Here is a 27,316-nt window from a genome sequence, read left to right as displayed (position 1 = left end):
AAATAAAAAAAACGTTAACAATTGGTGGTGTTGGGGGTACTCCGGAATATCTATAATGTCTCAGGGGGTACATGCCTGTTAAAAGTTTGGGAACCACTGTCCTAATTGAACTGTCTGGCTGTCTGTGAAACCAGGCCTATATTTACTCTGATAATCAACAATATGCCTCAGATTTCTACTGAACCCAGAACAATCAGTCCACGTCACTTCAGAGCGAGTAAGATTTCAATAGCTTGCAATCTGTTGAACGAGACAATTCAATAACTGTGACAGTGTTTTACATGAATGTGTCATTTATGTACATCTTTTTATTATTAAAGTTGGCTTTTAAGAAACATTTCACAAAAATATACAAAAGAATGTCTTTACAAATGATATTTACATTGATAAGAAAATCATAATATGCATCTCTTTCAATCAGAGTGATACACTGAAGGAGAGAAAATCTTCACGACGATCAAATCAAATGAAAACAACAAAAAAAACTGATTCCTAATCAAAATGATTGTGATGTTATAAAGGCTTCAGCAGCAAGATGAACAGTGATTTCAGATAAGACAGCATTGAAACAAACTCTTTTCATTCATTTTCTGAGGGATTGCATCACCATTTTTTTTTTTTTTTAACTTTGATCTCAGACACGAAACACGAAGCATACGGTTCATTCCTACTCACACAAACAGACATCTCAAGTTCACTAGTCGAGCTAAAGCCGCTACATATGAGGTTAGGAGTGTATCTACTGTTAAGGGAGATCAGACCACGTTCAAGATCGACATTAAAAGACCACTGGACAACCACAGTGAGCAGGTCAAGTATACAGTGCATAGAATGCTTTGGCATGCTGACATCCTAGAATATAACGCCAGTGTTACATTCAGGGAGAAGGCCACAGGAGATCTATTAAACCTCAAAGAGAATCACCAAACTAAACCAACATTAAGAAACACAACACTCAATATCAAATGAGAATCTCCAACAAAAAACACCACACCTAAATGAACCAAAAAAATAATAATAATAATGAAAAAACACTCAACGGGTAGTTTAAGGCTAATCGTACTTTTGCTTGCTACAAGTTCTTTTTCATTGGGAAGAAAATCTCATAAACATCGATAATTACGTCCTGCATCTTGTAGCTCAAGATTTTCTTTTAAAGAAATGAATAAAAACATGAGGGGTAAACACTTACACATCTGACAGATCTTTTACTGTACGTTGGGTCTTGTTGGGACACACTGGCCCAACTATCATTCAAAAACGGTTGAGTTCAGGTGTGGGTGAACATGCATCCGGTCACAGAGCAGTCATGTGACCCGTGACCCCGTCAGCTGGGCTCGTGATGTTTCGAGACCGCATGCCCTCAGTGAGGAGTGTGGACACACCGCCAAACAAACAGGCTATAGAACAAACACAGAGAAAATGGAACTTTATGAATGGAAAAGTTTCCAATTACAGTGTTGTAACAACATTAATAACACTCCTTTTATTACAGCTACCAGGAATACTATATTCTTGATTGATTGGTTCATTCATTCATTTAAAGTTTCACTTTGCATTAGCACATATTGCAAAAATTTCATTTTGGATCCTAATTTTGCCTGGGTCAGTCATGTGTCTTTCTGAAATAATTATATACATGCACTACCATTCAAAAGTTTGGGGTCAGTGAGATTTTTTATAAAATACTTTTATATAATTTACATATTACACAGTTTTGAGTCAACAGAACAGAATAAAATGTGTTAATGCTTTTGTAAAAAGTGAAACTAAACTGATAACTTGGATTGGATCCTGCAACTGTAACACAGAGAATCAAACACTGAATCTGTCTCTATATGTGGATTTTAAAGAGGAAGAATGATAAAGTATGGCAAGATGGGTGCCTGTGAGGAACATAATGAAAGCACAACTGAACACACACCTCCTGTCATCGCCTCCAGCACTGACGACGAAGCGATCCCCACTGGTGAAGCGGATGTTGGTCAGGTGGGCCGAGTGGCCCAGAAAACGCTTGTGTTTGGCCTGAGGAAACACATTTTAGTGAGACAATTTGCTATTTTATCCTCGAAAGGCTGAAATATGTGCACAGGTCAGAAGAGTGGATGAGGGAACATTTTATTTGAATATATAACAAGTATGGGTATATAATAAAAACACAAAAGATTTTACAATCCAATTATACAGCTGAACTTTGGTTGTTGTGAGAATGTTTTGATCTATTTTGGTAAAAACTGTCACATCCAGCCCTTTTACGGTCTTGTGATGTGCCATGCCATGACATGCCATATACAATATGCTGAGTCAGAAAAAGTTACTCTGTGGTTTATATTTATCTGTAGGAAACAGCACTATTGACCCTTGTGAAAAAGAAATACACTTTAGCATACTTTTTACATAAATAATAAAAAAAAAAGAATAAAACGTTTTCGGCACTTACAGTAACTGCATGTTTTTTACAATTAAATGAAAATGTATTAGTTTAAATTTATTTTAAATACAATTAGCTGAACTTAAGAGTGCTTTTCTGGCCCACTTTAGTAGGACGCAAGTACATCTTTATATGTAATTTCATAATTCTATTGTCTTTGAAATATGGTTAAAGTGTACTGCTGCATATGGACAAGCAACTATAGTAAACTAAAAATGTAATTTAATGGCATTTTTATTTAAATTTGTATGTCGTGTATTTAAAGATATTTGTAAATACACATCTGTAATGAAGTTGCAACTGAGTAAATTTAAAATAGATTTAAAATAAGATTTAAAAATTGAAATGCTTTTGAATGTGTCAACGCATCAAAATAAGTGTACTTCTTTAAAGCACAATAGATTATTAAAAAATGCATTCATTCTAAAGTAAAAATTATAAATTGACATTACAAAGTGCACTTTTTCAACGTGTAGACTACTTAAGTGTGTTAAGAAAAATACAGTAGTCATGAAAGTGTACACTCTTTAAGTACACTTAAGTTGCGTTTTATTTCACTAATACTATAATGCAAGTACACTTTAAAAAATACTTTTAAGATATGAAGTACAGAACAAGTCCACATTCGAAATAATTAAGAGCACTTCGTTTTCACAACGGGACTGAAGTCAGGTCCATTTTGGGACAATCAAAGCACATCTTTGTCTTTCTTACTGTCGTATCGTTGAGTGACTTCGGTCATTTTACAGAAATAGATCATCGCAGAAACTGCAATCATAACCATAAATTTCAACCGTTTCACATGTGTAACACTTATTTCATATGCAAAGATTTGCCGTAAAAAAAAAATTGCCGTTTACTTTGAAGTCTTAAAGGAGACATGCTCTTTAAAGGTTCACAAACAAAGGTGGAACGTGGCCATTTATTAATTAATTATGACTGCTTTCATATAAAAATCATACTAACATTATAAGTGGACCTCGGGGAACACTACAAAATAAAGAAATGCTTTAAATCAAATTTGCATTGTGTATATTCAAATATTGCACTTGAATTTTCCTGACGCTTCTCAACAGCATCAGTCCCCATCCACTTTCCTTCCAATCAACCAATCAGATTTGAGAGACAAGTTTACAGTTTAGACTCCTTTTACAGGTTAGGTGCTTCTCCATCAGTGTTATTCACCTATCATATTATTTAGGTATAATTCAGGGTAGAGTTAGGTTTTGGGGTATTTTCAGACAGGAATATTGATCCAGGAACATGTCTTACTTGGCCAAATCACCGTGATCAATCACCATGCATCACAAAAAATTGCATGTGAAACAACATTTTTCCAGTAAAAAAAAAAAACAGTATACTTACAAATTTCTCTGGACAGGGAAAGTCGAACAGCTTTACCATTCCAAAGTCATCGCCTGTCACGATGTTGAGGCCGGAGTGAGACACACAAGCGCAGGTTACGTCTGCCTTATCAGTGTTCCTGGACCAGATCCCCACCACCTCATCCCCGAGGACACTACACAGACACCCAAACACAGCTGACTTCATTTCTGTTTTATGGGATGCCAGCAGTGCTGGAACCACCAACTGTTACCAAGCAAGTCTATAATAAATGTGCACCAGGCAGCAAAACAAGAAATTTAGCTCGAGTAACTAAATGAATGCAGAAAATCACAGACTTTCCTGTCTGGACCCGAGTTGGCTGAAAACTGTAGGTCATTTGCTGTGTCATTTTTTTACCGATCATGTGAAGAAAAACACATACATGTTAAATTTAACCTTAATAAGATCACACAAATTTATCTAACCTCCTCACCAAATGGATACCTATCGTCGCTGTCGAGTAAAAAAATTAAATAAATTTTTCAGAAAATGGAAAAAACTTTAAACATATTTAAAACCTGTTGTCAACGTTGATATTGTGGCTTTATATAAGGCCAGACACTTGTACGCATCGTTATATTATTAACATTTTACCGAAACTAAGCTCAAATGGAGTTACGAGGTCTTTGCCCAGTGAATATCAGATATAGTATGTACACTGTAAAATCTCATTAGTTAGACTTGCTTAAAAAAGCATGCAAACCGATTACCTTAAAAATACTAAGTTAAATAGGCATAGTATGTTGTACTGACAAAAGCTCAGTATGGTTCACTAACACAAGACTTCTAGTAAATAAAAACTAATTGTACAGAAAAAATGTACTTTAAATAAAATGTAATTGTTATCATTGTTGTGTCTTGCATGCTGAATGTTGAAGTCTGTGTGTGACTCAAGAATGGTCAATTGCAAGATATTGTCACAAATATAGAGGGATTATATCAACCCAATTAAAAGTTTCACAAGGTGTTTATGACATAAGTGTTAGCAATACATTTTTAAAAGATCATTATTCAACATGAAAAATAATGTGTGAGTTCAAACAAACACATTTTAGGAAAATCAACATCAATTTATAAAGTCAGCTTATGTGATGTTTTTTTTTTTTTTTTTTTTTTTTAGTTGTATTGACAATATAACATTCAAGATGATTGCCCCACTTCAAAAACTTTTTTTCTTTCCTTGACAAAATGACACTCAAACCAATCAATTCGTCTTGGGTTTTCTGAGTAAACAAGGCATAGTATGTGAATAGAACAGATTAAGGAAAGTTAAAGGGGTCATGAACTGGCTTTTTTAATTTTTTTATATTGTTGTCTGAATTCAACTTACGACGTTCGCTTGGTTTTTACATTCAAAAACATCCAAATGAAAAAGTAATAGGCTATTTTCTACCCTGGTTTTGAGCCTAGCTCCTGAAACGCTCTGTTTTTCATGGGCGTGCCGCATTGAAGACTTGGAAGTAAACGCCCACTGCTATGATTGGATAACAGTTTTGCATATTATAATGAGTTTCATGTAATGCGCGAATCGGGGGCGGGGCTAAACAGGCAGTGTTGAAGATGGCGTTGATGGTGTTTGATACCCTTTGACCTCATAGATCCCCACTTTGAAAAACCTGTCGTTCGCTGTGCCTGGTGTCAATAACAGCTTTTATTGGACTAACAAGGACGTTTTCAGTTCTGAAACTTACAGGATATTCTTATAGTATGATGAACTCTTATATGTCAAAAGCTCAAGGAAAATTTGATTTCTCAGTTCATCACCCCTTTAAATAAAAAGTGTTAGTTAGAAGAACTATTGGATTTGACAGTGTATGGAATTAAACACACCATGTTTGTTCATTTGGCCAGAGGAGAAGTGCGGGTGCGTTGCAGCGTTACCTTGTCCATGTGGCCCAGGTTATTCTGTCGATCACTGCTTGCTCAGTGACTTGCTTCCCAGAAGGCACCTCATAGACTACACGTTTATAAGCACCAGTAGACAACTGTAGAGAACAACACATGCAGACAGTGAATAGCTCTGTAGAGCTGATCTAAAGCTGTGAGGAACAGCATAGAGAAAGTCATTACAACACCAACATGGTTTCTAAATGGAGAAGAGGAACCTTATTTGTGTAAAGGATAGCTTAGGGCAGGGATTCCCAAACATTTTTGTCCCATTTTTGCTTACTTGAAGTACCACCTGAGATTTTAAAGGTCCCGTATTATGCCCCTTTTCACAAGATGTAAAATAAGTCTCTGATGTCCCCAGAGTGTGTATGTGAAGTTTCAGCTCAAAATACCCAACAGATAATTTTTTACAGCATGTTTAAATTGTCATTTTTTGGGGCTTAGAAAAACGAGCCGTTTTAGTGTGTGCCCTTTAAATGCAAATGAGCTGCTGCTGGACGACCCAGGGGGTGGAGCTTCATGAGCTCGCGCTCAGTCTCTCAGGACAATTTCATCTCACGGAATGATGATAATATCAGAAACTCTCAGTAACGGTGTTCATTTCGAGTCGGACAATAATGCCTACAGAGTCAGAGTGCTGTATAGAGATGGAACAGGTATAGTTTAGTAGTTTAATTACGGTTATTATAAAGTATTTGTCATCTGCTTGTATGTATCCATTATTTATTAATAGCCTACAAGTCTGCTGTTTCGGACCAGGTCCGAATGATGATCAAACATATACTGATGAGTTTAATAAAGTTTATTGTACAACACACAAAAGATGAAGCGTCAGTTTTACTTCAGAAAATCACCGTAAGAGCTGAGTAAACACAGTAAGTTATAAGAAGTGCGCAAGTACATAAACGAATTTCGGTAGAGTTGAGGGAGCATTCCTGTGGGCGGAGGTTAGTCAAAAAACTGTTCTACTGACGTCATTAAAGAAGGAAGTAGAGGGATGTAGTCCAAACGGGCCGTTCGATGTAGGCGACTTCTGTTAAATAAAATATCTCGCTTGGCATTGAACTTTGAGCTTTATAATTTTACAGATATTATTTATACTCTAACAACAACATTACACACTAACTAAAGTTTGAAACATGGGATCACGAAGAACGGGACCTTTAAGTTAATATTTCAATACTTTAACAACACATTCACATGTGCACGGTTCTCTGATTTTGGTTAACGGTCAAAGGTCACACAGGTAAACAAATACAATATTTGTAAAATAAAAACATATAATATATATTTTTAGTAAGTGTTTTATTTTGATTTTAGTAAGTGATTTATTTTACATTTTATGATTTCATTATTACATTTTCATTGTGTTTTATTTTCATAACAGTGTGAACAGCAGAGATCACATGGAATCTGATCTTTTTGAATCTGATTTGCTTCCATATGTGGTGCTAAATCAGATACATGTCTGAAGTTTCGCAATGCGACCTCAGTCTGACCAGTCGTATCGGAATTCATGTGACTGTACCGTCACTCTAGATCAACTCTCATGAGTCACTCTGATTTCACACACCACTAGTTCTTTGGTCACTCAGTGAATATGGAAGACGGCAGTGAAGTTAGTCAGTGGAGGGACGGTGAGCTGTTACACTCATAAGTATTAAGGTGACAGCTCTATTCAAGCAAAACTGCATGAGGAAAACGTTGCTCTTTTTCTCCTCATCATCGTCTGCACACTAATTCACTGACTTCAGCGGCACATCACCTTATAAATGAACGCTTAAACACTGACTTCAGTGATTCTGTGTTTACTTCCATATGACAGCGTGCTGCGTGCCATCTTTGTTATTGTTCTTTTGTGTATGTGGGTCAGTTTGGGATCGTGACCTTCACACTCGAATCTGATATTGGCCCCATTTAAAAGCTAATGTGAACAGCCAAACAAAAAACAAACAAAAATCTGATCTGAGCAATAAATCAGAATTGACCATTAAGGCTTACAGTGTGTGAATGTAGCCTATAGTTCAGCTAATTGCATTTAATATAAAATTACATTTACATTTTCCTTTATTGCAATTGACAAGCAATTAAGTGTCCAAATCATTACATTCAGTTTGCACTTAAGTATATTCTTTTAATTTTATATTATTTCTGTACTCAGTACTCTTTTTTTCTTTTTTTAACTATGCTAAAGTGTAGTTTTTTTCTTTTTTTAACTATGCTAAAGTGTAGTTTTTTTCTTTTTTTAACTATGCTAACAACTATGCACACACACACACACACACAGCCCAACATGCTGTACCTGCACATAGCAGCTGTCCGCAGAAAAGTCCATCTGCATGACGAAGCTAGGGATGTCCCTACAGCAGTTGACGCGGTTGAGCTGCGGTCCTAAAGTCAGGTCATAAAAATCCACAGCGTTCTCACTGGAACCCACAGCCAGGTAGCGCGAGTCTGGACTGAACCTGAAGGAAAAGAAACTGTAGTTGTTGCAATGGACCACATTATTGGTAAAATTAAGCCTAGTGTATACATTCTGCAACAGTCCGCACACTGTCCACATGTAGCCCAATTTCTGAGGGTGTGCGACAGCGCATGTGCGAGTGACTTGAGCGCTTGAAAACAAAGTTCACTAGATAGTGTGCATGTGCTGAATGCGTCTTTCCATGCTCACGGCCAAAGAAGTACACTTTGAAAGGCATGCTCTCAACTGTGCACGAGACGGAGAGGAACGCGGAAAATGAAGTATACCCGGGGCTTCAAATAGCATTTACCTATGAAAGCTTGTTTCTGCCTCAGAGTAAAATAATTTTAGTGTCTCATAATTGCGACTTAACATTTTTAAGTGGAAATTGGATTTAAATATTTTTAGTGGTTTGGATTGTTATGCATGTTTACTATATAAAATAATACATAAGTCTCACCTGATATCTTGTATGGCAGAGCGCCGATCTCTCTTCTTCCCCCAGATCTTGAGTGAGGTGACGAGGAGGATGATGAACTCTCCGTTCTTCATGCCGATGGCCACCATGTCGCCCTCTGGGTTGTAGCTGACCGTGCGCGCAGGATGACCGAGGTTCACCTTATTGAGCATCTTCTGTTTTTCCATACAGGAAAGCATTTGAATAAGTTAAGTATGTATCTCAAAAAGAATTACTGACTATGCACAGGCATTATATAATTTACCCTCTCTGAAATGTCCCAGAGGCGCACAGTGCCGTCCTCGGCAGCAGACAGGAAGACGTCTCGCGTGGGATGAGCTCCAACACCCCAGATAGGACCGTCCATGTGGCCGTTAACCAGGATGTTACAGGCTGCATTCTTCTCACCAACCTCAATGATCTCAGCATTTCGAGTGCCTACGAGAATCTTCCCCTAAAGAATCAAGCAAGAGGACACAGGGTACCGTACTGTAACTGGTGGAGTCACACTATTCATGAGCAAAAAGCTTATTAACCAGCATTATCTTTCTGATGAAGGTGGCTGAAGAAGGCTAGTTGGTTCTAACTGGCTATAGAAATGTCATTTTATTTCTTTTGTTTCCACTTTCAAAAGACAAATTCAAAATCTCAATGGAATCTCATTTGCAAAGGTTTTTTTTTTTAAATCTCTTTTTTTATATATTTTCATCTATCTATCTATCTATCTATCTATCTATCCATCCATCCATCCATCCATCCATCCATCCATCCATCCATCCATCCATCCATCCATCTAATATAAAAAATCGTGGGTGAGTTGCTGAGTTATTAATAACATATGCACACCAGCATCCCATACAAGGCATAATTTAGGGTAGTAAATCGTTTTAAAACACAAGAGATCAAACATTTGTAAATCAATAAATAAATAAATAAAAGTGGGTCCACACTATTACAAAACACATCTGTAAAACTTCTTAATGACTGCTGACCAAAATGTACTGTCAGAGGTCCAGTAGTGTCCATCCTCTAGTCTATAATGTATTGATTTTGTATAAGCGCTGTACCTTGCCCCTGCAGACAGAGCGGACACAGTCTATGATCTGGCCCGTCTCCAGTCTGAAGGCTCTGCATCTCTTTAACTCCTGATCCCACAGTTTCAGCGCACCTCCCTCCTTAGACCTGCAGAGGGCAGCCCACACAAATATCACCATTTACTACAGATCCTTTTCAGACCTTTCATGCAAATTCAGAAAACAAAATACCTTAGGTATAGATAGTTGTAAAGGCCAAGCCACTTACGGTCGTTCTTTGCCTCCCGTCACAATGAGCCCGTCACGTAATGTGGTGTACATGGTGAACACAGGTCCAGTGTGAGCCTTAGCAACGATTCTCACTAGAATGTGTTCCTTCCACACACACACATCTCCACTAATGGTACCTGTAAATGTCAAGTTATTCTGAAAAGAAAACAAACCTGCACTAATCTAGTGACCTCTAAGAGAAAAACAGCACAAACATGGCAAAGCACAGCATTTTCACATCCTTTTACACTGAATCTTTAAAAGTGTGAAATGTGATTTTTTTCAGGTTAAATATAATCATAAACAAGTTTTTGAATTACTTCTTGACTTAACATCTTGTCCATTTAAGCTCTGACACACAAGTGCACAAACAAATGCACAAATGCACACGTATGCATGTATGTATACATAAATACCTACTCACACACATCCCCACATTCAGTTAAAGTTATAGTTCACCGAAATAAATAAAAAAAGTTACTGTTTGGGGTCAATAACTTTTTATTTTCTTTCTTTTTTTCTTTTTTTTTTAAAGAAATTAATAGTTTTATTCAGCAAGGATGCATCCACAATAAATGAGCTGTCAGTAATTCCAGCCTTATTTCCTGTTCCTGTTGTAACAAATTTGCATAATGCCAGCCTGTGGTCTTTATTGGCTGCCCGCAACGTCTATAACCCACATTCAAACACTGTAGTTGTTGCTTAGGACTGGAAGAGTTTGATTCGGTTTTATTTCGACATGTCGAGAAGATGTTTTTTGATGTTGACATGATGTTTTTTCAGAGTTTTTTGAGCTGAAAATGCATCTTGTACTGTAAAACCGATGCCAACATTACTGTTCATATCACTGCATATATAAGTGCTGAGGAAGCCTCTGGAGCTGAAATACAGATATGGTAATGGACGAATAGTTTCCGACACGTGCTGTAAATGGTAGACCAATCACAACAGACTGGGCCGTCTGACCAATCAGAGCAGAGTAGACTCACGGAAAGGAGGCTGAATCTTTTTTTTTATCTTGGATGGATGTAAACCTATTGTAGATGACCTCAAAAACAAAATTAGGAACCTTTAAAATAGCATAATAGGGGCACTTTAAACTGTTTTTAGCATTGATAGTAATAAACAACAAAAATATTTCACAATATTACTGTTTTTACATTTTTTATCAAATAAAAGGCAGCAAATAAAAGGTGAGAGACTTTTTTCAAAAACAAAACTTTTCAATGGTAGTGCTTATTTTTGGAGTTTGACGGCATCTATTCCCATTTGCTTTCATTTTATTGAAAGCATTCTGCAAAATCTCATTTTGTATTGGTTTGGAACACCATGATATTTTTAATTCTGGGTGAACTACACCTTAATCTCTCCCTCCCTAAAAACAATTACAAGTAGAGCTGAACATCATGTAGAAACAGAAGAATACTTACAGCTCCAAATGCCACAGAAAGCATGGTCTGCATACGGGCGTCCTCAATGGAGCTCAGCACTCCTTTATTACTGAGCAGGGCCTTGCCGGCCAGCGTCCAGAAGCGCACATGTTTAATCCCCACTGACACGAACTGAGTGTCCGAATCGGGTCGAAACTCTGCCACAAAGATCCGCTGGGTGTGACCGGCCCGACTAGCTACTTTGGCACCTTCAAAAAGAATTTCAAACAGGTAACAAACCTGATATAAAACCCCATGAATGCACACAGAATGCTGTGGGTTGGTTGGTCTGTACCTTCCTGCCACTTCCAGATGGTGAGTGTGTGTTGGGGGTCCAGACCCACAGAAAGCAGCAGTTTTCCGGTGGCACTAAAGCTTACAGAGCAAACGCCCCGAGAATGATGGCAGCGCAGCACAGAGAGGGTCTGTTTGTTCATGGCTTCCCACACGTGGATAGAAGGAGACGTGGCTGCAGATACAGGGAGAATTTATTAATCCACTGTTGCTCAGATATGTAATCTAACATGACTATATTCTAAAGCATTTTCACATATTTGAAAGCATATTTCACATCATTTGCTCATAAGAGTAAGTATGCTAATGACTCAGTAATGAAGTGCTGGTGTGGGACAGTTTTCCATGGCAATCTGTTTGTTTTTTTAATGGAGAGTGTCTCTTACCTGACATATCACCAGCATCACCTAAGTGAACAACAATAGCAGTTAAACATGGTAGGAGGAACACTCTAAAAACAATATATCATTTTTAACTCAATTAGTGCAAAAAAAGTACTGTTTTCAAAGGTGTAGCACCACACTGTCCAAACTCAAAAAGAAAATACTTTTTATTTATTTTAAATAAAGAACACATTTCAAGCAATATGTGCAAAATGGCAATAAAGCACAGCAGAGCACAGGTGCAACCATTGGAAGGAAAAATTCAAAATCAGATATTTTTTTCCCAAAAAATCTTCTGAATTGTTTTTTTTTCTTGAGGAATTAATTCAAGTAATCTCATACATGTTTCCTCAAAAAATCATCACACTTTGATTAGATATGCCAAGATACCAAAGTCTTCGATCAAAAACTATTTCAATGTGAACTTATTTCTCATTAAATTCTTCCAAGACTAACTTCTCTAAGCTATGCTTTCCATGTTATTTTATATAGCTCTATGCTCTGACTGTATGACATTGTCTCATTTGTTACATTTTTTAGAGAAAGCTGATACCATGGCAGTCAAAGTGAGAAGAGAGGGTGAATGTTTTCACAAACATACCTACTTGGCCAGTTGCCACCACATTGGGGAACTTTGGGTGCTGATTAATAGTTAGGCACAGAATATCATCACTGTGATCCAAATAGAAGCTCTGGCATGCTGACGGCAAACAAACAGAAAAAAAAAACATAATGATGCTCAACAATATTTTTGTCACGTCTTTATGCCTGTTTGAAAGAACTTGATGAATAAAATCCATATCTAATCACTTACGCCCACTCTGTCACATTAAAATGCATGATAAATGCATCACATATGGCAGGCATCTATGAGTTTTCTCCCCACCTGTTGTCAAGTTTAGGACGACCCCTACTGAGGCAGTGTGGTAAATGATGTCCGCCCCCTCATTAAGATAATGCACATTGTTACGGCAGTCGTTGCCTCGGTAACCAAACACCAGTTCAAGCACCAGGTCCTGCAGAGACAGTCAAAGAGGGGCGTCTGAGGTCGTATCCATGACAACAGCTGAAAGTATCTGGTTCTCAGGATGTGAAAGGGCAATCAAGAACGGTTAGGAAGATCATCTAACCACTGAGGGACAGAGCAGTCTGTAATGAACATTTAATAGATTGAAAAGGTACACTACTAAGACATTTATTAGTATAGTATAGTATAGTATAGTACAGTATAGTATATGAAAGTTTAGATAGTATATGAAAATAGTACAGCATTGAGTATAACTGCACAGGATACTACAGAAAAGTAAGAAAAGTACTGTACACTATAGTATAGTATAGTATAGTAAAGTATATCAGTCTGTAGCAGGGGTTTTCAAAGCTTGGGGAGCGCCTCCCCAGGGGAGCATGAGGGTGTGTCAGGAAGGAGTAAGGGTATATCTTGGCGACGAATGTCAATTGACCGTTCGCAAAGACCCGTCCCCTTTAGTTACTGTTGCTATGTCCGACAAGCCATGGCACTCTCATGCCACACATCACGTTCTCACGCAGTGAAAAAATACAATGCGGTGCAAAGAGGACACTGACAATGCGTCGAAAGACAGGACAGACCAGGTAACTTTTGATATGAAACAAAGTCAGATCGACTCAATCAAACTCCCTGCGAAGGGTGAATTGATAGAGATTTTGTAAATATATTGCAGAACACAAAGAGGATAGGATAGGATACAATACGATAGGATAGTGCAGTGTAATAAAATAAAGGGCAGGAAAAGACTGGACAAGACAAGACAGGACAGGACAGGGTAGGGTAGGGTAAGATAGTATAGGACAGTGTAGTACAATATAGGACAGGGAGGGGAGGAAAGGAAAGGAAAGTACGATATAGGACAGGAAGGGAAGGGAAGGGAAAGGAAAGGAAAGGAAAGGAAAGGAAAGGAAAGGAAAGGAAAGGAAAGGAAAGGAAAGGAAAGGAAAGGAAAGGAAAGGAAAGGAAAGGAAAGGACAGGAAAGGAAAGGAAAGGAAAGGAAAGGAAAGGAAAGGAAAGGAAAGGAAAGGAAAGGAAAGGAAAGGAAAGTACGATATAGGACAGGAAGGGAAGGGAAGGGAAGGGAAGGGAAGGGAAGGGAAGGGAAGGGAAGGGAAGGGAAGGGAAGGGAAGGGAAGGGAAGGGAAAGGACAGGACAGGACAGGACAGGAAAGGAAAGGAAAGGAAAGGAAAGGAAAGGAAAGGAAAGGAAAGGAAAGGAAAGGAAAGGACGATATAGGACAGGAAGGAAAGGAAAGGAAAGGAAAGGATGATATAGGACAGGAAGGAAAGGAAAGGAAAGGAAAGGAAAGGAAAGGAAAGGAAAGGAAAGGAAAGGAAAGGAACGGAACGGAAAGGAAAGGACGATATAGGACAGGAAGGGAAGGAAAGGAAAGGAAAGGAAAGGAAAGGAAAGGAAAGGAAAGGAAAGGAAAGGAAAGGAAAGGAAAGGAAAGGAAAGGAAAGGAAAGGAAAGTACGATATAGGACAGGAAGGGAAGGGAAGGGAAGGGAAGGGAAGGGAAGGGAAGGGAAGGGAAGGGAAGGGGAGGGAAGGGAAGGGAAGTACGATATAGGACAGGAAGGGAAGGGAAGGGAAGGGAAGGGAAGGGAAGGGAAGGGAAGGGAAGGGAAGGGAAGGGAAGGGAAGGGAAGGGAAGGGAAGGGAAGGGAAGGGAAGGGAAGGGAAATGGAAATGGAAATGGAAAGTATGATATAGGACAGGAAGGAAAGGAAAGGAAAGGAAAGGAAAGGAAAGGAAAGGAAAGGAAAGGAAAGGAAAGGAAAGGAAAGGAAAGGAAAGGAAAGGAAAGGAAAGGAAAGGAAAGGAAAGGAAAGGAAAGGAAAGGAAAGGAAAGTGCCCATCACTCACTTCAATAGGCCTCTTTTTCTTGCCCACGTTGTTGGTCTGTAGTTTCTCTGGCATTGGTGGAGCCCTGCTCACTGGGGGCCTGCATCCACAGACAAAACACCGCCACAATCAGACTTACAGCAGTAATAAGGTCAGGCAGTGACCGGTGAAAAGGACACCAGACATCTGGCATGGTTACATTTCACTTCACGTTTTCACTGTAACATGTAACCAATTACTAAAAACAAAGATACTGAGTCAGCTCTATATCAGACAGTTTGTGATGTATGATAAACGTTTGTGTGAAACTTTTGTAAAACTAAAATTAAAAATTTGAATGTGAGAAAAAAATCCTAAAAGTATCAGGTAGAATGAGATGTAAGGGATCAGTCTAGTCTTACCTTGAGCCCCTTTAAAAGCAGCATTAACAGAGAAAGAGAAAACGTTAGAAGTGTCAGTTGAGCAGTTCCCTCAAGTGCTCCAAAAAACAAAGAAGCACAACACAGGGACACTGAGAACACAAAACAAGATACAACAAAAATGTATTCATGTTCACTTGACAGCATATGCCAAAACACAGAATGACATATAGAGCTAGTCAAGGAAGAGACCAGCTCTGTCTAAAATGAGCTCAATAAATAGGATAATTGCCTTACACTTAAAGGAATAGTACACCCAAAATTCTTACTCAATGCCATGTTGTTCCAAACCACTATGACTTTCTTTCTTCCTTATAACACAAAAGGTGAATTTTTGAAGAATATCTTGGCCAAGCTCTTTAATATAATGAAACTAAAGGAGGACCTAGGTTGCCAAGTTTCAAAATGACAAAAAGAGACACCATGAAAAGTGTCATAAAAGTGGTACATATAATTTGTGTGCTATATTCCAAATCTTTTAAAGCTGTACAATAGCTCTTTGTGAGGAACAGAACAAAATTTAAGTTGTTCATCTAGCTCTCCTTGACATGTTCATGTACGCTCCTGAGATAAGTATCCTGTTGTTTCAATAGAACAACAACTTTCAGTACATTCAACAAAACACTTAAACAATATTTCAAAGACAATAAAAGTGAAATTATAAAGATGTACTGAAGTCCTACTTAAGTGGGTCAAAAAACACTCAAGTTTAAATAAATGTATTTCACATTAAAGTCAGTTCACACTTAAGCATATTCTTTTAAAGTATATTATTTCTAAGCACTCCTTTTAAAAGTATGTTAAAGGGACAATGTCAGATTCATAAACAAATCGTTGTTGTTCTTGTTTTTTCTGAGAGAGTCAGAGCTTTTTGATAAATTTGATCCAATTTACAAAACAAGTCTGAATGATTCGTTCACTAATCGGACTGATCCTTCAACAAGAGTTGAAGATTATTAATGAATAACTAATTACATTTGATCTGTTCCTCACACAAAGATATAGTATAGCTTTATAAACTTTGCAATGTAGTGCATGAGTCATGTTTCATGACACTTTTTTGAAGCTTGAGAAGCTTCAGTCCACATTTATTGTCATTGCTTGGAAAAGAATGCATCCATCCATCTTCCAAACCACTTGCTCTATGTGGGGTGGTGGGGATACTGAGTGGCCAACTACATTATTTAAAATTTCTCATTGTCTTACATGGAAGAAAGTAATTGAATGGAAGAAAGTGAAACAGCATGAGGGTAAATGATGACATAATTGTGGTTTTTGGGTGAACTAATCCTTTAATCGTCTTGAGAGAGAATGCAGGGAGCAAAGCATGAGCAAAGTTCCCAGCAGCCAAAGAAGCAGCATTACTCTTTAAATAATTAGCGGTGGAAAGCAGTAATAAAGTCACTTCAAAGCAATGACAAAATATCTTCCAACAAAGCACTTAACATAATGCTGTGCATCTACTCTAATTTAAGACTTAAATTACCTGCTTTTGAAGCATATTGAGTTTAAAATAAGAGCAAAAACTTAGCGACATGCGGTTTTATGGTTCAGTTCAGGGAAAGGTACGTGGGTTTATGGATTTTATGGCTGTTGCCATGCGGCTTAGCAAACATCCGAAGAGCATGAGAGGAGGAGGCACATGAAACTGGTTATATTTTCAACAAATGACACTTTTTATTGATCTTCTTACCTGACTACGCCCTGCCTTCACATGGTGAGAGAGAGGAGTGGAGTGCAGAGACAGACAGAGGAGTGAGGAAAATTGGAAAAGACAGACATGAGGGTAGCATGTCACTCAAAGCCAAAGAGCTCCAGAATATGCACTCAATGTTTTTAAATGCTTTGTGGTAGTTAAAATTGTTAATAAAACTTCTCAATTGAACTTGAGCTGAATTTCGATTAATCCCTGAATATGTCAAAACAAAAATCACATCTGCAGTAATGCATTTACAATGGGAATCTATGGGCAATGCAACCACACACGTGAAACATGTATTTTTATGTGAAGAATGTATTTTTAAATACAATTCAGTACAAAACTGTTATTTAAAGTGCCCCTAATATGCAGTTTTAAAGGGGTGGTATAATGCCCCTTTTTATAATATGTAAAATAAGTCTCTGTTGTCCCCAGAGTGTGTATGTGAAGTTTTAGCTCAAAAAAACCCACAGATAATTTTTTTCAGTGTGTTAAAATTGTCCCTTTTTGAGGGTCAGTAAAAACGTGTCGTTTTGTGCGTGGCCCTTTAAATGCAAATGAGCTGATGCTCCCGGCACAGAGGGCGGAGCTTCAAGAGCTTGTGTGTGCTAGCAGCTCCGATTATCTCATGCAGACAAGCACTAAAATGTCAGAAACTGTTCTGCCTTTTATGTTTAAACTGGAGTCGGATAATGATTGAGAGACTCAAGAGGTGACAACATGTAGAATGCAACAGGATGTTTCTGAATGGCTAGTTGATGAGTTTATGTTGCTGATGTGGAGTTAACTATCTTCAAGTCTTTGATTAGCATATTCTGTCATGATAATCTATAAAATCGCTCGTGTGGGAACTGTTGTAAGATGCCTACAGAGTGACATGCTATTGCATTTGTGTTTACGTACTGTATTGCATGTGAAAAGACGGATGCGACAGCTTGAGCAGACTCACAAATGTCCTTTACTACAACAACTCTTCCTCTTCTCAACATGGAATTTACATAAGTTCCCAGGGGCGGGGTTTATGTAAATTTTAGGGTTAGTGATGTTACTAACCTGAGAGGAATGTCGTGTAGTCTCTACCAGCCTTTTGTTGTAGTCCTTAAAAAACGATTTCTTCCTTTGCTTTGAACTTTGAGTGTCGTAACTTTGCAGATGTTGTTTATGCTCAAACAGCAACATTACACACTAACTAAAGTTAGAAAAGTGAAATCATAATCAACCACCCCTTTAAAGGTCTCCTACAATTGGTTTACCTGCATCCAAGGTCAAAAAATACTATAACTGTCTGAAAAGGTTAGATAAAGGAATTTGTAGCATGGATTTGCAGCACAGAAAACAGCGTCTTCTAGTCATTTCTAAACCAAACTCTTCCAGCCTCAACTACAACTACAGTGTTTGAGAGCGGGTCAAAGCGGACGTCGTTACACTACTATTCTAAATAAAGGAACTTCTGTTTAGTAAGGTCACTATTCTTATGCTAGCCCATATAATGTCTAAATCTTGTAGCTATACCTTTGAAACAGTGTGTATTTTAATTCCAGGGAAATGCCTTTGCCCATAGACCTCCATTATAAGTGTTTTATTGTAAACGTAATATTCAATAAGCAAGTCGAAATCATTTACTATGGTAAAAAAAGAAGAATAGATGTAAACTGGTATTCAACCAGGAACATCCCTGTTAAAGACAGTTTAGTGTGGTATTCCAGCAGGAGCAAGAGACAGTAAATAGTTTGGCTTTAGAGATTGTGCCACCAACATGAGCTCATTCAAAATGGCATATTAGTGGTAGAGTGATGGTGAATTTGAAATACAAGAGCTTATAGTAAAGTGGATAACTAAGAGTATTCAAAACTTCATGTTACAGGGTTACAGCATTTAAAAAATCCATCCATCCATCCATCCATCCATCCATCTATCTATCTATCTATCTTGCATCCCAATATAAATGCTTATTTGAACCCTGTTAAATAGAACTATAAGTAACTTTGCAACTACATGCCAACTAACTCTCATTAGTATTAGTAGACTGTCTGCTTAGTATTTTGATGCTCCCCAACAGATATTCTACAGTACTGACTATAAGTAACTTTGCAACTACATGTCAATTTATTCCACTAACCCTATCCTAACCGTAACAGTCTACTAATACTCTAATGAGAGTAGGTTGACATGTAGTTACAAAGTTACGTATAGTTAGTAGAATGTCTAAAGTGAGTAAAATAAAGTGTATTCTTTAAGCTACCAAAGAAAAATAAAGTAATGAAAAAAGAGAAGCAATCCATGCTCCATCCAAAGTTGTTCATCCTTACTGTTTGACCTTACTGTAACATTATATTACAGAATTGTTACAGTCTTGCTGTGAACATCAATGCTACGTTGGGTGTCACTCCTAACTTACCTTTCGTCTACCGTTGGCTCCTTCTGTTGGAAGTGGGGCTTGACCCCCGTCATGGGTCGCAAGTTTGAGGATAAGGCCTTGATAACATACATGAGCTCATTCTCCCGAGTTACATCACTGTCATACCCTACACAGAGCAACACACAGTTGGAGAGACACTTTACTTTTATATCTTGCCATATGGTAATTACACAAACATTTTGTCATATGATGGATGGCTACCCTCTTTAAATCTAGATGGCAGTGGATAGCAGAGATAATTGTTTTTTATGAATGATCTTTTTCACCTCCATCATCTTCGCTCTCGATGTCAGACTCTTCGCTGTCACACTGTCTGGCCTCTCGGCAGCCCTCGTTCTCATGGTTCCAGATCATCAGACAGGTGTCGGAGCCACCGACAGACGCCAGCAAAGAGTCGTCATGTGACCAGCGCACATTAGTCACATGGGTACTGTGGGCAATGTACCGCTTAAACTTGGCGTATTTTCCCTATTCAGATAATGAAAATGTTAACAGGCATGTAGGTAAATAATAAAATCAAAATATCTACAGTAAAAGTGAAACGGCCAAGCAATTTATTTGAAGAGAATTTTTATATTAGTATAATAGTAAATCGTGGTTTCTGATGTAAACTTGTTTGTTCGGTTTGTCTAATACTGTTTAAATAGTACTTTAAATAGTATATAGAGTGTTGAACACATACTGGCTAGCTTTCTGACTGCAGAAATTATTGTGGGTTTTATGAATTTTTCTGGTATTTTTTTAGTATTTAAGAGAAAATATGATGTATATTGTAAAAAGACATCACAACAAACCTTAAGGTATTTGAAGTTGTATTTATTAATATTAAGTTAAATTAAATTAAATAATTTAACAAAATGACTAACAAAATGTTTTAAGTTTTATCTTAAGGAGCAAAAAAAAAAAAATCTAATTACATATTATAATTAAGCTTTAGTTTATGATGAAAAAAAAGCAAACAGATTCAATTGACCTACATTAAGCATTATTTTGGCTTACATCTAAAGATAATATTGATTAAATATATGGTTTTATAATAATGATTTTTTTTTTTTCTTCTTCAAAATTTAGGGTTTGAACAAACCATAAATGTAATTTAGGAAAACCTAATACATTTGGCTGTAGCATATTTGAGTTTTTTTTTTTTAAGTTTAAGTCTAATATTTTTTCAGTCTATATATCTAAAAATCAAATCGGTCATACTAATCCAAAATTATACAAAAGAAAATTGTTACAAATTAAAAATACAATAAATAACATTACAATTTGATTTGAGGCAACAATTATGTCCATAGCACATAGCACAGACGGTGTGGGACATGTTTTTAACACTTTAACTGTTTTTTCATATACAATGAAACTCAGTAGGGTCCAAAACAACCCTGAACCCTAATGACTTTCAATGTATAGACAAACAAAAAAAATTTAAATTAAAATATCTTCTTTTGTATTCCACAGAATAAGAAAAAGAAAGAAAGAAAGAAAGTTTTGGTAAATGACAAAATATTTTTTTGGGGGAGAACTATCCCTTAGTATGAGTGATAGTAATAATTAATGACTAGATAATACTTTCCTAACCTTGACTGGATATTTGAAGAGCTTGACATATCCAAGGTCATCCCCGGTCGCTAACAACTTCTTGTCATTGCTAAGACACGCGGCCGTTACTTCAGTAACTTCACTGACCACAGGCCAAATTCCCTCACAGGAACTTCCCAACACACACGTCCATGTGCTCCAGTCGATCTTGTCCACCTGAGGAAGGAAAAAGGCAGCATGGAATCTTCTGGTTCATCTCAAAATGGCCAGATAAAAGTTCCATAACCTTGAATTGAACAAAATGGCTAATTATATTGCTGAGTCTTCCCCTAAACAGAACAATATTTTTTAATCTTATGCTTATGCTTTAAAGCTGAAGAATAATTTTGAGCAACACTTTTAATGAAAATGAATTGGCAGCATTCATTCCGATATTAAAATGCAACTCAATCGAACAGGGATTCTGGCCAAAATGCCTCCTACAGAAGCTAAAGGCAGGTGATCAGAAACTTTGAAGGGCTTCCAGCTCTTACTAAATCTTAAGTTGTTAAGGTAAGTGTTCACTGTCTGTCCCAACGTACCGTGGCCTTAAGCACGGCCTAATTCCCTGCCTCCAAATTTAGAGTCAAGATAATGAAAAGTGGGCCATGTTCTTGCCCTTAAGAGTGCCCTTCCCCTCTCAGGGTGACACACGGTGAGATGTTCAGGATCCATACCTCTGTGGCAGGAATGGTTTGCTTCTTCCCACGAGGGGCCTCAAAAAATAGCTGTTCCTTCACCGATGTGTTGACCTGCAAAAGTTTCCCTAATACAAGATAACAGAAGAGAGACGCTGCGATGTAACAAAGTTAAGCTCAAAAATGAATTCTCAAAAATACGAATTCTACCAAGATACTGTATGAGCAACCTGCAGTTTGTGATTATATGTAGAGTGACTATATTAATCTTCAAGGGCTGGACAATGAAGCTGAAACACTGGCCAATATAGTGTTGTAGGTTTCACGGCTATATACATATATGTGCGGCCTGGCCTGGTAATAGTACAGCTGCACTAAAAATATTGCAATCCACACAACATAATGGGAGAATGTCAGAGTTCAAATGAGGACAAATTGTTGGTGAACATCTTGCTGGCTCTTCTGTGACCAGGGGCCGGTTGCACCAGCTGGACGTAAAGAAGTTGGGTGTAAGCTCTACGCTGGACTTAGTTACGTCCAGCTTTCCGATGAATATTTACACCTGTTGTACCATCTGTTAGACACAGCTACGCGTTGCGTAGACGGTGCGCGTACACGCCGTGTTGTAACTGTCGTTGATTAATTCTAACAATTCAACACTGCTGAAATGAAAACGTTCAATAAATTCTCGGTCTCCATATATATCTAGAGGATTGGTGCGGCCTCTCATTACTCTTTCACGCCGAAAAGCCCACTGATCGTGTAGCCTATACACCAGACGCGCCATTGTCTCAACGTTTTTCTTTATCTTTATTTTCACCATGGAAACAAGTCAAGACTTCTCACTTTACACCTCCCTTTGACTAGGCGTAAGATTTAGTCTCAGACCTGCACCCACAGGAATTATAACGCATTTTACGTTAAGCTTAGTCTTACGACCGGGTGTACGTCCAGCTGGTGCAACCGGCCTCAGGACAGCAAGTCTGGGTACTAACTCAAAAAACATGCTGCCCAACTCACTGTAGAATTAAATGCGCATGTGGACTCTCAGGAGCTCCACAGATTCAATATTCATGGTCGGGCTGCTATAGCCAAACCTTTGGTCATTCGTACTAATACCAAATGTCGGTTTCAATGGTGCCAACAGTGTAAATCTTGGGCTGTGGACAATGTGAAACATGTATTGTTCTCTGATGAGTCCTGTTCACTGTCTTTCCCACATCTGTGGGAGTTACGGTGTGGAGAAACCACAAAGAGGCTCAACACCCGGACTGTTGCGTGCCTGGAGTGAAGCACGGCGGTGCATCAGTGATGGTTTGGCCTGCATTATCATGGCATTCCCTACTGTGCTTGATGGACGTGTCACTGCCAAGGACTACTGAACAATTCTGGAGGACCATGTTCACCTAACGGTTCAAACATTGTACCCTATGTGGGTGCCGTGTATCAGCATGAAAATGCACCAATACACATAGCAAGACTTGTGACAGAATGGTTTGGGGAACATGAAATTGAACATCTCACATGACCTGCACAGTTACCAGATCTAAATACTTTTGAGACACTTTAGTTTTTTTTGGAGGAGCAGGTCAGAAAACGTTTTCCAGCATCACATAGTGACCTCGACACTGTTCTGGAAGAGGAATGGCTCAAAATCCCTCTGGCCACAGGACCTGTATTTGACATTACTAAGACGAATTGGTGCTGTTTGGGCACAAAAGGAGGCCCTACACCATACTAATACATTACTGTGGTCTAAAACCAGGTTTTTCAGTTTCATTGTCCAACCCATGTATGTGCTTGTTTATGTGAACTTCATATAAAGCCTTATTAGCTGGGAACGTTCACTCTGACAGGTTATCATGTGGCTGCACTGTTGGTTGACTTCAGCTGTGGCATTATTTCCACTAAAGCGAACAACTGTGCCCTTAATTAGATTTTACTAAACTCAGTGTACTTTACAAAGGGGACAACAGTGTCAGTGAAGAGCTTGAGATGAAGACACGTGTGAAGAAATAAAAGAAAAATCAAGCTAAATATCCTATGTAAACAGAATACTTTTGTGCTATCTAGACGGTCTGACAGCAAATGGAATATATTGCTGGTAAAGAAATTAGATTTCCTATTACATTTAGACAATGAATTATCTGCATTAACATTCTTGGGGACAAATAATTTGACCATAAATTGCAGCAGTGCACAATGCATCATATCATGAACAAGATAATGGAAAATCAATGCATGAATCAAACTTTCTTGAAATATCCCAATTTTCTGATCAATTTTCTTTCAAATATACCAGAACACAGATCACAAAGAACTCCAATGTCTTTATTTCCACTAGTCACACATTGCATAACGGCATAAAGTTAAACTTGCCTCAGCTTTCATCGCCTCTCTGTTTCTATTACTCATTGCCTGAAATCTCTAACTCTTAGTGAAGATGAATGACTTCTGGTCACAATTTGTTGCTGCAAAACTCTGTCAGTGTGAATGTCCCTTGACTCATTTTCTCTTTGAAATATTGCCTTCGTATCTCTCTCACCTCTCTTGTCCCAGTCCAGATGGGTGATGTAGTTCATGGATCCTTTGCACACACCAACCCTCTTGCTGTTCATCACGTTGTAAATATCCACAAAGCTGTCACCTGATGCCACAGCCAAATACTTGCCTGTTACTGTAATAAAAAAAATCTGATTTTCAATTTTGAGCTCTTACCATGACCCAGATATCACATTCTCATTAATATGTTAATACATTCCTGTAAATATTCGTTAATTACATTAGTGTATGTATGTGAAGGTACAGAAATAGCTCATACTATCGTACTGAATAGATCAGAAGAAATAATTCAAATGTTATATTCCTGGTCTCAGTACTCTAGGCGTTTCCACTCTATCAATCTTTGGTTACACTTTATTTTAATGAGTCTTTGTTACACTGTAATTATACATTTAAGTACTGAGTAATATTCAGTAATTACATGTACTTACTATAGGGTTAGGATTAGGGTTTGGTTTGGTTTGCATGTAATTATGCATAATTTATAGTTAGTAACTACATGTAACATATGTAACAATGACCTCCCAGGCTGGGAGTGGAATAGCAATGGACAGGCCCATGTAAAATCAAGTGTTACCCAACCTTGTGTACTGAAATGAGTGTGTTAACTAACCAGGAGAGAAGCGTATTTCTGATATGATGTCTTTGCGGTGATGAAATGACACCAGGTCTTCTAGAGTGTCTGCGTTGACGATGAGGAAGCATCCATCGTTGAGGCCCACAGCCAGAGCTTTCCCGTCTGGAGAGAAACAGCAACATCGCCCGCCTGCAAGACGTTATAACCGTGAAATGCCATGTCACGTCAAGAGCTTTTGTCGTAAAAAATCCATCATGACAGCTGAAAAGACTGGTTATCTTTATGAATCAATGTCGAAAAAACCCATGAAGTAAGTTAAAAGGTTAGTTCAACTATCACCCATCACCATTTATTCACTTGTGTTGTTTCAAAGCCGAATGACTTTAATTCTTCCGTGAAATTCAAAAGAAAAAATTTAGCTAAATGTTCCAATCCAATATTGGATTTATATTATTGGTGGAAAATTCTGCATGCTACTATTTTTATATTTATATTCCCTTATTCTTACATCTAATGTTCACTTAATGTTTGTCCTAAAAAGCATTTTAATAATAAATCAATAACACTGTTAAATGTAATCATCAGAAAAATATTAAAATGTTTAATTTTTCATACCGTACATTAGAAAGTTGTGACGCCTGAATTCATGTGTAGCAATTAAATTGATTGATTTTAGTTGATGTTTTATTTTTAATTTATTTTGACAAAATAGTATAGAATTTTAATATCAACCATAACATAAAAATATATTTTCAGCCATAACATTATATTAAAGTGATAGACAGACTTACATTTTTTAGGTTAATCTCTTGAACCGATTAAACAATCCTAATCATTGTGAAGTAAGTTATCATTCTTAATTAAAAGTAAATATGCAAAGACCCAGTGTACTCTAAGGATAACCAACATAATATAATTTAATTAGGGTTGATGAAGAGTTGATTAAATCGCTGGTCTATACAGTATTCCATGGATGAGCGCCAATGGTTCCTCGACAAAATGTTTTGTAACCATTCCCTTTAGAGATTCTGAGCTAATATGATCTTGGGCTAATTTGCAAGCTGAGTGTTCTTTACTTAAGTTACATTTTTCAATGCAAACTGAGTTTCTGAAGCATAACGAGGTCAAACATGTGTAGGCCAAGCTTGGAATACAAATTGCAAGAGAAGTTCATAGATAACAGGCTATTTATAATCAGACAGAGGGGCTGATTTACTGTTTCTGTTTGTAGACTAATGCATTTGTGCTTTGAATGCATGTCATTGAACAACAAGCTTTTCTGTAGTTGGTCATGTTGTAATTTCTCCTTGTTACATCATAGTTACCCTTGGCATGGTTTATTTTGCTGTAAGGGTTTTTAGACATTATATCACAGATGTACAAAACTATATATTTTCAAAATAGACCAGTCTGGGGACTGTCTAAATGATAGTCGACTTGTTGGTTTTAAAGGGAAAGGTTGAGACTATATGACTTTGTATTGACTTTCTTTCTTCTGCGGAATATTTTGAAAAATGTTGTTGCTAAGCAGTTTTGGTTACCATTGACTTCTATTGCATTTTGAGACATTTCTCAAAATATATTATTTTATATTCCACAGAAGAAATACAGTCATACAGGTTTGAAATGACATTGAAGGTGAGTAAATGATGACAGTTTCATTTTTGGGTAAACTATCCTTTTAAGGAAATCTTGTACAATTAAGCTTGTGATCCATTTGGAAATCTAATTTGAAGTCTGACAGTAATTGTCTTGAAATTGGTTGTTTACGGCTATGAATTGATGTAAAAGCAGTGACTGACGCACAATCCATTCCAACACATGTAAAAAAATAAATTGTAGTGATTAACTACCCCTTTAATTGTAGTGTACTTCAAATCTTAAAAGTACATTTATTATAAACTATACTTGCAAATAATATTATATTAATCAAATAAAATGCCATTCAAGTGTGCTTTAAAAAGTACACTTTCGTGACAGTTTCATAACACAAACATTTGTAATTTGTAATGTGCAAGTGCATATGTAACATGCTTGATTATAACTTTAACTGTGTTATTTGATTTTTCAATTAAAGTTAATATTATTTAAATGTACTAAACTGCAACTAAATGTAATGTAATTACTAATATATTTAAATACATGACATACAAATTTCAACAGAATTGACATTTATATTTTAGTTAACATAAATTCTTGGCAGTACATTCAGCAGTACACTCTAACCATATTTCAAAGATAATAGAAATAATTATGAAATTAAATATATAGCTAAACTAAGTAAAACTAAGGTTAATTTTATTTATATTTAAACTAATACATTTCAATTAAATTGTACATAACATGCAATTAAGTGTCTGAAATCGCATATTACATAACATGTACTGGTCCTACTTAAGTGAGTCAAAAAGCACTATAAAGCTCTGCTAATTTTAATAAATTTAAATCATAATATCATAATAAATTAGTAAAATGCAAAAAACATGCATTAAGTTTCTGAAAAAAAATA

The 27,316-nt window shown here is 37.2% G+C and overlaps 1 protein-coding gene across 2 annotated transcripts in view; it reads right to left on the bottom strand.

Annotated features, from left to right (window-relative positions):
• Window positions 1–288: 288 nt before the first annotated feature.
• eml5 (EMAP like 5) overlaps window positions 289–27,316 on the bottom strand; it is a 117,269-nt gene continuing 90,241 nt past the window's right edge. Inside the window, exons 22-42 of one of the 2 annotated variants that reach the window (XM_084097060.1) lie at window positions 24,844–24,996; window positions 24,214–24,345; window positions 21,708–21,796; window positions 21,031–21,207; window positions 19,719–19,920; window positions 19,432–19,558; window positions 14,937–15,015; window positions 12,926–13,055; window positions 12,641–12,739; window positions 12,043–12,063; window positions 11,658–11,831; window positions 11,363–11,571; window positions 9,931–10,088; window positions 9,696–9,810; window positions 8,894–9,082; window positions 8,632–8,804; window positions 8,010–8,172; window positions 5,699–5,802; window positions 3,797–3,950; window positions 1,925–2,025; window positions 289–1,400 (exon numbers count right to left, since the gene is read on the bottom strand). In XM_084097060.1, coding sequence (XP_083953186.1) covers window positions 1,364–1,400; window positions 1,925–2,025; window positions 3,797–3,950; window positions 5,699–5,802; window positions 8,010–8,172; window positions 8,632–8,804; window positions 8,894–9,082; window positions 9,696–9,810; window positions 9,931–10,088; window positions 11,363–11,571; window positions 11,658–11,831; window positions 12,043–12,063; window positions 12,641–12,739; window positions 12,926–13,055; window positions 14,937–15,015; window positions 19,432–19,558; window positions 19,719–19,920; window positions 21,031–21,207; window positions 21,708–21,796; window positions 24,214–24,345; window positions 24,844–24,996 — 2,786 coding nt within the window. In that variant the 3' untranslated portion in view covers window positions 289–1,363. Of the gene's footprint in view, window positions 1,401–1,924; window positions 2,026–3,796; window positions 3,951–5,698; window positions 5,803–8,009; window positions 8,173–8,631; window positions 8,805–8,893; window positions 9,083–9,695; window positions 9,811–9,930; window positions 10,089–11,362; window positions 11,572–11,657; window positions 11,832–12,042; window positions 12,064–12,640; window positions 12,740–12,925; window positions 13,056–14,936; window positions 15,016–15,316; window positions 15,427–17,027; window positions 17,043–19,431; window positions 19,559–19,718; window positions 19,921–21,030; window positions 21,208–21,707; window positions 21,797–24,213; window positions 24,346–24,843; window positions 24,997–27,316 lie in introns of those variants that run through there. The other variant, XR_014603980.1, reaches the window with a different exon arrangement.

The sequence above is a fragment of the Abramis brama genome, assembly GCF_963993115.1.
Source record: "Abramis brama genome assembly, chromosome: 21".
Lineage (NCBI taxonomy): Eukaryota > Metazoa > Chordata > Actinopteri > Cypriniformes > Leuciscidae > Abramis > Abramis brama.
The sequence above is the reverse complement of the archived record's forward strand: the minus strand, read 5'-3'. Positions and strand labels throughout refer to the sequence as shown.